The 12,342-nt window shown below is 34.9% G+C and overlaps 1 protein-coding gene across 1 annotated transcript in view; it reads left to right on the forward strand.

The window, feature by feature from the left end:
- LOC121426233 (rap guanine nucleotide exchange factor 4-like) overlaps nt 1-4,867 on the forward strand; it is a 67,869-nt gene extending 63,002 nt beyond the window's left edge. Inside the window, exons 17-20 of the mRNA XM_041622455.1 lie at nt 1,381-1,471; nt 2,153-2,356; nt 3,184-3,293; nt 4,552-4,867. Of these exons, the coding sequence (XP_041478389.1) occupies nt 1,381-1,471; nt 2,153-2,356; nt 3,184-3,293; nt 4,552-4,624 (478 nt within the window). The 3' untranslated portion in view covers nt 4,625-4,867. The remainder of the gene's footprint in view (nt 1-1,380; nt 1,472-2,152; nt 2,357-3,183; nt 3,294-4,551) is intronic.
- The last annotated feature ends 7,475 nt before the right edge of the window (nt 4,868-12,342 follow it).

Here is a 12,342-nt window from a genome sequence, read left to right on the forward strand (position 1 = left end):
CTAAATTTTGAAATAATATTGACAATTTTTCAAATCAAATGAAGTTCTTTTCACCCAAGATGGTTTTTGATAATTTTGATGCCCTATCTGTGCCAAATATCCTTTATTTACCAGAATAGGGTACCATTAATGATCACCAATTTATTAGCTAAAAGGTTAGTATTGATCTTCATTGAATAAAGATGAAAACAAAGAAAGAAATATGTTTTTTTTGTATAATGGCTTGTTGTGATTATGTACATTCGTAGAATTCAAATCAACAATTGTAATAATTATTTTTCTCCCTTACTTTAATACCGGGGAATGTGATAAATAGCTATAGTTCTTGGGTAGCATCTATTAAAAAAATATCAATATCGATGGTTAAATTTGGAACTCTATATTGAAAAAAAATATCATGAGTACAATTGTCATTATTTTCCCCCCAAAAAAATGAATTAAGCGTCCAAAGTGTGTAATCGCCAAATTGCTGTGCGATAGCGTGAACGGCGGCGGAGATCGGAAGGGGGCCATCACGCCAACCCCCATCTGAAATAGCCCGGTCCTTTTAGGGTTACAAGTATCACATAAATTGTCTTTACAGGTCACCATTGTTGAGTGTAACTCTTTATCATCATATGTTTTACAGTTTAATTTGGGTTAATGAACTTTGTTTCCTGTAATAATCCATAAAATTATGATTTCTATAGAGTCCATCAATAGTCGTATTGTTCGAAATGAGTTTTGTATTCCATTTGCTTAGACTTTGAACCCCTCCTATCATAAACCTCTAATATTTTATGAACATCATCAGGCTATTATGGTAATAAAACTGGTGCCCATATTCCATAAAACGTGTTATAACATATTTGTGATAATGGTTTTAAACAAATTAAATCATACAATTTGATTAGATGATAGTAAACATGTTATAGAAATGGTGCATTGATTGTCAAAACAAGTTTTTATGAAATTGGACACTGATGATATATTGATTAAAAAATGACATGCTATCACAAATATTTGCGTTATCTGAGATTCTTAAAATATTGGCAATGGATCATTCTTTTTCTCATAAATTTAAATAGAAAAAAACAATTTATGGAATATTATTTATCTGAGTCGACAAGGGTCTTGGTTTTATTTGAATTTTTTTGAGCTTGGTTTACTGTTTTCACTAATTTAGCTTAATTAATCACTTATTGTATTTTTATTTTCATTCCCCCTTTCCCTTTCTTTCTTTCTTTCTTTCTATCTTTCTTTCTTCCTTCCTTCCTTCCTTCCTTCCCCTCCCCTTCTCTCTCTCTTTCTTTCTTTCTTTCTTTCATTCTCCCTCCTGCCTTCCTTTCTTTTCTTCTTTATTACTTTTTTCTTTCTTTCCCTCTTTCTTTCTTTCTCCAGCTGTAAGGAGTATCAAAATATGAATTCTTTCTTTGCCATCATCATGGGTCTCAGTCATATGAGTGTGAGCAGACTTGCACAAACATGGGAGGTAGGTTGCCCCCCCCCCCCCCCGAAAAAAAAAAACACATATACTGAGGCTATAAACAATTTCACAAAAAGTGCTTGAAAGAGCCCTGGAATATATATAAATAAATTAAACCCTGGATTATAAAAAAAGAGTCCTGGAAAATCCCCATTTACTGCAATATTCAAACTTCCCCAGTGTTGCAGATTTAGCCAATGGGTTGTGAATAGTAGCACATGGTAAATACCCCCCCCCCAAAAAAAAAAAAGAAAATACCAGCTCACAAACCCCACCCCTTTCCCTTTTTTTGTCTTAATTTATTGCTTGTCTGTCACATATTTGCTAATTTTGTTTATAAAATATCAGTAAGATGGCTTATTTTCTCCTCCCCCCCCCAAAAAAAAAAAAAATTATGTTGGGTGCTCTTCCCCAGGTAAAAAATGGAGAGTTTCAAAAAATTGTCGAAGTATCCTGTCTTCCTCTTGTTAGGTCTTTGGTGCAGTAAATAGAGATGTTCATATGTCATGAACTGCCTCGGCAGCCCAGCATAAGCCGGAGTAACGATAATATCATTATGTTAAACAGGCCCCTCCGGGAGAACAGTTTTTGAAACTGAAGTGTCTACCCTTGGTAAATATGCCAATATTTTAATTGTAATAGTATCAAAGTTTATACTCCATTTTTGAAATCATCTATCATTGGCAGAAACTGCCCAACAAGTTGAAGAGAGTGTTCTCCGACTTTGAAGCGTTGATGGATCCGTCGCGGAACCATCGTGTGTACCGCCTAGCTCTGTCAAAAATGAGGCCTCCGATCATACCCTTCATGCCACTGCTTATCAAAGACATGCTCTTCACGCACGAGGGCAATAAGACTTACTTCGAAGGTCTCGTCAACTTTGAGAAAATGGTAAGTTGTATTCATTCGAGGTAGAATATTTCTAATATTGATAATAAAACAGTGATGATTAGTAGAAGATGAAAAAGAGAATACAGAGGAGGAAAAGAAGATGAACTTAGGAAGTTTTTCACACTGTGGCGCATAACAGATCCTTGAATGCAGCAAATGTATTGAAAATGAAAGTCAAATCACATTGAAGGGCTGGGAGTTCTTTATAAAAAATTTGTGAAACAGAGCAGTAGTTTCATCCTACGTAGTACAGAGCTGACGAAAAATTGCAACTGTGTTGTTTGTCAGAGTGCAGGATGAAACTGCTGTTTTGACTCACCAGCCTTGAACAAAGACCCCATTTTCATGAAGGGCCGCGTTCGACCACACATTCTCTATATGTTCCCAAAAGTGTTATGTTCCGCATTTGCGAAAACTTCCTGTCCCTCTTTAATTTTCTGATCAGAGTGAAATGGCATTTCAGTAAATCTAATGAAGATGTTAACATACTAGAAGCAATTCCTCTTCCATTATATAGTGTGTATCCTCTAACAAGTTTACACTTTGAAATAATCCTAGAAAATTTGAGAATATCCTGCAGCTTTATCGCATTGCTATACATGTATAGGCATCTTTGTGCAAGTGACAATATTACCAGACTAACCATCCCCATGGCTAGATAAAAGTGAAATGAAAAAAAATATGATAACTCTAGAGCACAGCCACTTTGTTTTTTGCCTTTTTCTCGTGAAATATTCACATATCGATTGCATAATGCAGAAATACACTGTTTAAAAAGCATATCTGACATTTGGCATTGATTGTCTTCTCATGCTCTTTCTCTAAAGCACCTGGTTGCGTCAATCATGAGAGTGGTCAAGTACTGTCGGAGTGAAAACTTTAAACTAGACTCTCCTCCAGCCGTTAAGAACGTCAAGGAGATCGTCAGTTATGTAAGGTAGGAATTAAAAATGGATCTGATGTCTTTGTATAAAAATGAATTGATGGCTACAAGCCTAGTGGGTATTTCATAAAACTATTTGTAAGTCATGAGAGCCTTTATGAACGACTTGTGATCCTTTCCTGTGGTAAATGATACCATATTTTTATTGGCACAGATATAGTTTCTAAGAAAGGATCAATAGTTGTTTGTAAAGTCGCTCATAGCTTACAAAAAGCTTCATAAATTATCCACTGGCTTACTTTCTTTGGAAAGGGGTGTCCATTTGTCTGTAAAATTGGTTCTCGACATTGTTAACAAACGATCGACCATACAGGTATAATAGATCAGCACCCTCAGGAATTCGACAAGCAAAAGCAGTTTGTATGTCCCTGAGCTACATCTACTTCTAGAGGTTGAATGACAAAATTAAACCTTTGGAACAAGATATCTTGTGTGAAAAAAGGAAAAATCAGAGAAACAAATCAATGATAGTTTGAGAAAAAATGAATAAATAATAAGAAAGATATGATTATTTGAACTTCAGATCATTATTGTAATGTAGATCCTCTCATTGGCAATGCGACAAAGATGTGTGATATCACATGTGAACAACTTTCCCCTTTAATTTTGTATATATTTCACTTAAACTGCCTCTTTTATCACTTTTTTTCACCATAAGAAGGAGCAAAAAGAGACATTTTGGGGGTATTTTATAGTCCATCAAAGGGAAAGTTGTTCACACTTGACATCACACATCTTTGTTGCATGCTTATAGGAGAATCTCCATAGCATTAGTGATCGCAATATTCAAATGCTAATAACTTTCGTATTATATGTCTGATTTTTCTATTTTGGATCTTATTCTTTGATTTTTCTCTTTCCACACAAGCACACTTGTTCCAAATGTTTCATTCCCCTTTTATAAAAAAAAAAATATAGACATATCTACAGTCTGTATTAAAGGCTTGTAACGAGTGCGGTCAGCTTTTTTTTTAAATCCTTCAATTCACCTTTTCATATTTTCCATGTTACTATTTTATTCAATTTTATGTTATTATAGATTTTTGTTTGCTTCAGTATTTATTATTAGGCCATAATGGGGAAATATTGTGTCATGATAATACTGTTCATACCCTATGTAATCTTCTGTGATATATTGTAAGTATTTGTTTGTTTTAGATATGATTTAAGACTTTAACTTCATCTCTATTTTGCTTCCATGTTAAAAAAATATATCAAATAATTGTTGTTTCATTTCCCCTTTCCATTCCAGGAATTTGCAAGTGATTGATAACACGAAGCGATTAATGCAACTCTCATACAACCTGGAGCCTCCAAAAACGTGATATCTACTTTGTCATGTGAAGAAACCATAGTATTACTTTAACTGGACAAAAATGGCTTCCATCTTTTGAATGCTGTATTTGGGCATTCCTTGGCAGACTTTTGTATGTTATTCATTTTGTCATCTTCCATGAGCTATCAAGATTACTCATTTCATTTACAGTATCTATGTCATTATCATCATCATCACTATCATCATCCTCACCTTCATTATCATCATCATCATCATCATTATAATCATCATCATCATCACCACCATCATCATCATCACCACCACCATCATCATCAACATCATTACATCATCACCATCATCATCATCATCATAAACTTCATCATTTTCACTCATTTTTATAAAAAATTAATCTTCCTCATAATCAACAACACCATCATCGTCATCAAAAGTGTGATTATTATTATCATCATCATCATCAAATTTATGATTATCATCATCATCATTATCATCATCATCACCTTAATAATCATTACAATCATTACCATTCCAAACACCACATCCATCACCTTTCTTTCTGCTATCATCAATAATCATTATTTTTTGAAAGCCCATATTTTATTAAGTACAAGTAGCATTGCAACTCTAATTGGACCTCAGCCATAATTAAATTGGATATTGAATCAGAAGTATCAAATAGATATTATCAATAAATCCCCAACTAGCAAATGGATCAAAAGCTTCCCTCGTTGATTTAATACACTAAGTATGTTATTATATCAGATTGTCAGATTGTAATTTTTGCATGAAGAATTCTGTAAGGGAGCAAGAGGTACATAGTATATGAATCTATGCATGAGTGTTATCATAGGATAAACGATCACATTAATCTATGCAAGAAATATCTGGTTCCTATTGTAGCTAAGCATTTGCAGATTTACTTGGAACTTAAATCAAAGCATATTGACAGTTTTATTCCTATATATTTCATAGTTATACATATACATTATACGATATTAAAACTAGACTAGGTTTAGGTTTGAAGTGGGTAAATACTTGACAGCATGACAGTTGTAGTCATAATTTTCTTATACTTCCTCATTTTAGTTCCATTTATCAAAGTAATGTAGAACAAATGTAAACAATGTCTGATTCTGTTTCTTAAGAGCCAATAAATCATTGCGTCAGCCTACCATGATGAACAATTAAATAAGCATTGAGATCAAAGGATAAATGTATGCAGCATATTATGAGAATGCTGTTGGATAGTCAATTAGTATCAGGCAGGATAATCATAATTATTTGTAAAATATACACAAAACTTGGTTTTCTGATACCGTGTATCATCTATAAGACTTGAATTGCAGCTGTACAAGACGTCATGCCTTTAATACTTACATGTAGCTAGAGGGCCGTAGCACAAACCTTAGAAATCATCCTAGAAGAATATCTTTACGATTGATAGCATTGGCTACAATGTACGATCAATCCTGAAAATCAAGCATACGGTCAATCGCTAACCTTTGTGTTACAGGACCCTAGTCTGGTAGAACGTTTAGGAACCGTTCACCAGGTATTTAAACCATTGAGTTATAGAGGTCAATTCCATTACCTACTCAGGGGGTGTTTCCCATAGTATATATTGGCAGATACAGGGATTCAGGCGGGGGCACAAGGGGTGTACATCCCTCCCACGCCTATATTTTGAGATTGCCCTTTAAACATTCATATTAATATAGCTCAAATCTAAGACATTATCATCTGCGCCGCTTCTATTTCAAAATATGCTACTTGTGCCCCCCCCCCCCTCTATGTTAACATCCTTGATCTGCCAGTTCAAAAAGCTATTGAAACCAATTTATTTGTAAAACTAATGCTGGCCTTCATTGGTAGAGGGAACTAGTGTGTCTCTTTGATGAGCCTCATTTTCCAGAAGGTCTTTCCTTGAGCTCTTTAGCATTCATTGTTAAAATTTTAGATATTGTTCTCTCCTAATCATTTAAAAGATATGCATTTGGAAGACCGTTTTACTTGTATTATCATATATCTTCTTATCAAAACAACTCCCATTTTGTCTAACGAGTGCATGTTATTACCGAGTCCAGTAAAATTGTGAGAACTCGAGATTATGATTGTTATCTTGAAGAAGTGCCTTGTGTGTGCAGTGATCTAAATGACATTTGTATTCATTAAATTGTGCTAGTTTATAGAAAAAAATGTGAGACAAATTTTCCCTATATCCAGATGAATATCTACTCTTCAGATCTTTATGTACATGTATATAAGATGCTTTATTTCAAAGTCTTTATTTATTGTGTCATATTTTGTATCTTTATTTAATTAGGGTTTCGGCCCTTGATTGAGCTGATGGAATCATTCCTTTTTGTGTGCTTCTCAACACTGCAAAAACACCGGTGTTAATTTAACATCAGCCTGGTAGTCTATACATGTACTGGCCCACACCAGAGAGGTGTTGAAACAACACCAGTTAAGAATCAAACCGATATTGGTTTAACACTAATTGGTGTTGCTTGAATGCCAAAGTGGTGTTAGCCACACCTCTCTGGTGTGTACCTATATATATTCTAGGCTGGTGTTAAATTAACACCGGCGTTTTTGCAGTGCAACATTAATGTTGTGTGCTTTTCTTCACTTAAAATATGTAAGTTTGCCTTTGACATGTGTGACTTTTTGGTAATCTATGATCTAAAATGTTATATGTGCTCAAATATGAATCTCATCTTTGATTAGAGTATCTTAAAGTGTATAAGTATTTTACAACGCTTTACGGTTCATGAAGTTTTATTTAAATATCTATTTATCATATTCTAAGCTTTTGAAACCTTGATACATTCTACTTGTCTTTATCATGTTGTATTTGTGTTCATTTGAAGTCGTCTTCTGCGTTCATGTGTTTTTATGCTGCCGGATTAGTGTCCATTAAATTGTTTTTAAAGTGCATATTGTGATTAGAAACAAATTTCTTAAGTACTTCAAAGGGACCAATATAAACATGAACAGCTTCCTGATGATTAGACAGTTTTCCTCATGTTGTAAGAGGATAGTTAGCTGTGACATCATTTACAATCTTTTAAATAACTTGCGTTTATTTGTCCCTGATTTTTTTTATATTTCTACTTATTTTTCTGCACTGGTAGAAAGCATACAAGTGCAAATACATAGGCAATACATCCATTAAAAAATGAATACAAAGAAAAAAAGGAAAAACGATATGAAGGAAATTAAGAAGTACATGGAAGGGGATAACAAAAGCAAATATGCTTGCCTGGGTTATCCCCTATACCATATGTTAAAAGGCAGGAGGAGGGTGGTCAGTGCAATCTTCCAAATATCATGAAAGATATTATGAAGAGGGGTTTTTTTTTAACAAATATTTTGTGAAGTTCCTTTTGAAATTTTAGAGTGATGCTGATTTTTAAGAATTTCATCTAATTAAACATTCCAGAGGACTTGACCTCTGTATCTAACAGTCTTTTGCCCTTGGGTTGTTTTGAAATGAATACTACACTAGCGTACCTAAGGCAGAGGAAGGCAGGGGGCAGACAGCCCCCCCCCCCCCCCGACGAGTCACAACTCATTCAAGGGACGTATCCCTGCCCCCCCCCCTTCCCAACGAGTAACAACTGATCCCTGACGATCCACAAGTGACCCCTTCCTTTGTTCTTGAAGACTTTTTTTTTTGCTTGTCAATTTTTTTCTGGTCCGAAATGTTCTTTACTTGGGGTTGAAGGCCTTTTTTTCTGGTTCGAAATGTCCTTTTTAGTTTGCGGTTGAAGACCTTTTTTTTGCTTGTCAAATTTTTGGGCTGATGGATTTGCCCCCCCCCCCCTGGAAAATCCTAGGTACGCCCCTGGAATACTATGATACCTTTTCTTTTGTTCCTGGTGGGTGTTTCATAAAGCTGTTCGTAAGTTAAGAGCGACTTTAAGAACGACTGGTGATCCTTTCTTACGCGCGTAACCATCGCTAATGAATATGCCGTTACCACAATAAAGGATCACCAGTGGTTCTTACAGTCGCTCTTAACTTACGAACAGCTTTATGAAACGGCCCCCTGGTATCATATTTATGGATGGAATCATTTAAGGTGTACCAATTAGAAAATTGTTGTGGTAATGAACTTCTGGTACATTTATACGTAGACTCTCTAAGTTGCAGGTCACCTAGTTGATCAATTGTCAACACGGCATTATATTTTTGACAAACTTCTGAAGTGATTGATGTCTGTTTCTTTACAGGATAAGTGAAGGTCACCAGCCCCTTTTCACCACTTTTTACACACACATGTTTATTCTTTTTGGGGGGTGGAGTTTACTTCCTTTTATTTCTATATTTATTTCAATTATTTTTCCTTTTTCCTTGATCAGTACAGGTCATAATAAAATGTTTTTAAATGTGCCTAACAAGGGCGTTCTTCATTTTTAAAAGGACCCTGGAGTATCACCCTCAACCTAGTCTGCAGGCGCAGACCCTGATTGGAACTTCGATCAACAAATGTGCCTCCAAGCAAAGACAAGACTAGCACATACAAAACTTGCTGTTCCAATACAGTACACAAGGAATGAGTAGGCTGCACATTCAGACCCTTAACTCGAGTGAAGGGTTTGCACAGCAGACTACCCTCAACCCAGTAGAAGTGTTTCTTCCTTTCCTCACGCCTATACTGATGAGCGCTTCCTGTTATAAATTAGCTGCTCTATTGATCAGACAGTTGGCAATGAAAATGGAATTCTTTCAATTAACTGATTAATGTGTCTATTGGGAGACAAAAAGGGATCCTTTGAGCCATTTTTGTCATACAATAAGGCAGGAACTTCTTATTGTAGGGAGGCTCTTTCTTTTTCATGTGCCATGTGTAAAGAAAAGAAAATTTAGTGCTGTCGATGTGTTCTCATTACAAAGAAGTATCAATGGTGCTTTGTCAAGTTTTGAAGATATGATATCAACAAAGGTTTGCTTGATTTTTTGGTCATTTTGTCAAACTGTTGGCTTGACTACTCCACATGTCAAAATCATGCAACAAATTTCCACAATATCGAAAGCAAATGAATCATATTCTTGTGTCAGATACATTTATTTCCGTCTTTATTTATGTGTTTATTTATTATAATTGTTTATTTATGTGTTTATTTAGTATAATTGTTTGTGTGTTTATGTATTGGAGTATCATCAAATAATCAATGGCATAGCTAGGAAAATTTCCCCCTAGGGTTGGTACTGAAATCATACCCAAACGTCTGATGTTACAGGAGTGTTTTGAAATGTGGCTCTCTTATTCCAACTATTATGTCTTTTCTGTTTGTCTATCCTATATATACACACTCTAATGACAAATCAGTCAAAAATAACTAGTTAATAGGGTCAGCTGGGTGCAACTGTTATTCTAGTAATATTTGACTATTTTCTAGTCATATTGTACTAGAAAAGAGTTATTTCTGACTAGAATATATGTCAGAAATGTGAATATCAGTGATTACTATATCAGTTGCTCCCAGCTGACTACTGGTCTAGTCAATTTGACTGATTTGTTTTAAGAGTGTAAAACTTTTCAGTCTTTGTTCATGATTTCTTTCTTTTATTTTACTCTTTTTGTACCCCTACCTCCTCGAAGGCAGTCTGTGCAAGTGCCCTTCCCGTTTCCCCCTTAGATATGCCACTTAACTCATTTGTTTGTAGGACACATTGAAAAGCCAAGATAAGAACAAATTCCTGCAAAGAAAGATAAAAAAGACTGAAATTTTATTTATTTTGAGTGATATTACAATACATTGGGGATTATATGCCTTTCTGATCATCATCATTCCAAAGGTATTATGTTATTTACCCCCCCCCCCCCACACACACACACACACAAATTATGCCCCTTGTAATCTTTAGCAACATTATGTTTTAAGTAAACATACCTGTCTATCATACTGATTTGGAAGACACAAAATGTCCGAATATTTTCACAATTATTTTTTTGTAACTGATGGCAGTATACTAAACCGTCTTCTTGCAATAAATAAATTGTATGATGTGATTTATACTCTCAATGAAAGAAATGTTTGTTTTATACTCTGTCTTTTTGTGTCTTCCTTATAGTCTCTTCTCGCATGTCTAGGTTTGGTTGATCTATATAGACATGATAGATAAGCTTTTAGTTCACCGTCTCCATGAAATAAGTTTACACTAAAACTTATATAGATGACCAACACTTTATGTGGTTTGTCATTGGCTGTGTGACTGTGTGTTGAGAGTATACATTTTGAGATAACCAACAATAATGCATAAAATGATTGATTGATTGATTGTATTCATCAAGAATATCACAAGAGATTACAATGAAATTGAAGAATACCTTGACAGGATAGCCCATGAAAGCCGAAAGGCTTATTTTTCAATGGGGTCCTATGAATTAGCCAATAATTTCATACAGAGAAACTAAAAAAAATTTTGAGAAGGAAGTGATTGTTTTGCTACTTGTTAACATTATATGATATGAATGTATCGAGTGGTGACGTATCCTGAAGTCGGGTGTAACTTAAACCCAAGTTTAAAGTTGTGGTTTCAGTATGGATAGCCAATTGTTACATTAGTCACTAAAAGTAGAGACATCATAATCCAGCTCATCTGGTTCTCAAATCATTCATAATTGTCTAGGAAGTATAAATAGATGATTGTCTTCACCAATGAAGAATCGGGAAAGAGCACAGTAAATGTTAGAAATATACAACTTGATAAAAATTTTGACACTTTTGGCTTTCCATAATTTAAACACATAGACCATGGTCTAATTAAGTTAAACCTGACTTCAGAACACGGGCCTTAGTGTTTTATTTTCAACACAGGCCTATGATACAAGACTACATAGTTCAAAATGTTGTATTATGCGAGCCAGATGTTATGTGATATTCACAAAATATTGCTGAACTTCAAAATTCATTAATTCCCTTTAATATTTGTTAGCTGATTTTGATGAAATTTTCAGCATTTTGCTATGTGAATTTCACGCTATTTATTCAGATATAAATATTTTCAGCCGGAAGTTTACCTCTTTTCAACTGTTCAAGAGATTTGTCAGAGCCAGCATAATGTCATATGCAGGTTGATAAGTAATTTCAGTTCATGCCGTTCGTTTGTTGTTAGTAAAACACCAAGGCCATATAAGCAATGAGAAAATCGGTGAAATTTCTGTTAAAGTGCGGTTCGCCCCCCCCCCGAAAAAAAATTGCTTGGGCATTCTGAAACGCATACGTCTTGAAGTATTGATATTTTACAACTTTGGTGGTATATATGCAAATGACTCCATGCCCCCACACACTCATGAACTTTTAATGTTACACCGTTTTTACTTCAAAGGTGAAAGAAAAAAGGTATCATCACAGTATTGAGTTGACTGGCATTCAGCATATTTCATGACAATGTACATTGCACGTGTGGGTTTCCTTGAAAAAAACAAACGGGGATGGAAATGAGAACGATAAAAAAAGGACAGATGATTAGAAAGAATTTGTAACCTAAGCAAGGGAGAGAGTGTGGAAGAAATGGGGGTGGCGAGAGAGGGGGGGGGGGGGGCGGGCGGGTGGAAAGAACTTAGGAGAGAGAAAAAAAACCCTGATAGCTTAAATAGACTAGGTCCTATGCCCTTATTAGCTGCCCAACTGGGTTTATTTGTATTTAATAATACTCGAAATCGAATAGTACATTGTAAAGATCATTCTGCGTTTGTTGATAAAATAGCTTGCACATTGTGCCATTGGTAAATTA

This window comes from Lytechinus variegatus, chromosome 13 (assembly GCF_018143015.1).
Source record: "Lytechinus variegatus isolate NC3 chromosome 13, Lvar_3.0, whole genome shotgun sequence".
Lineage (NCBI taxonomy): Eukaryota > Metazoa > Echinodermata > Echinoidea > Temnopleuroida > Toxopneustidae > Lytechinus > Lytechinus variegatus.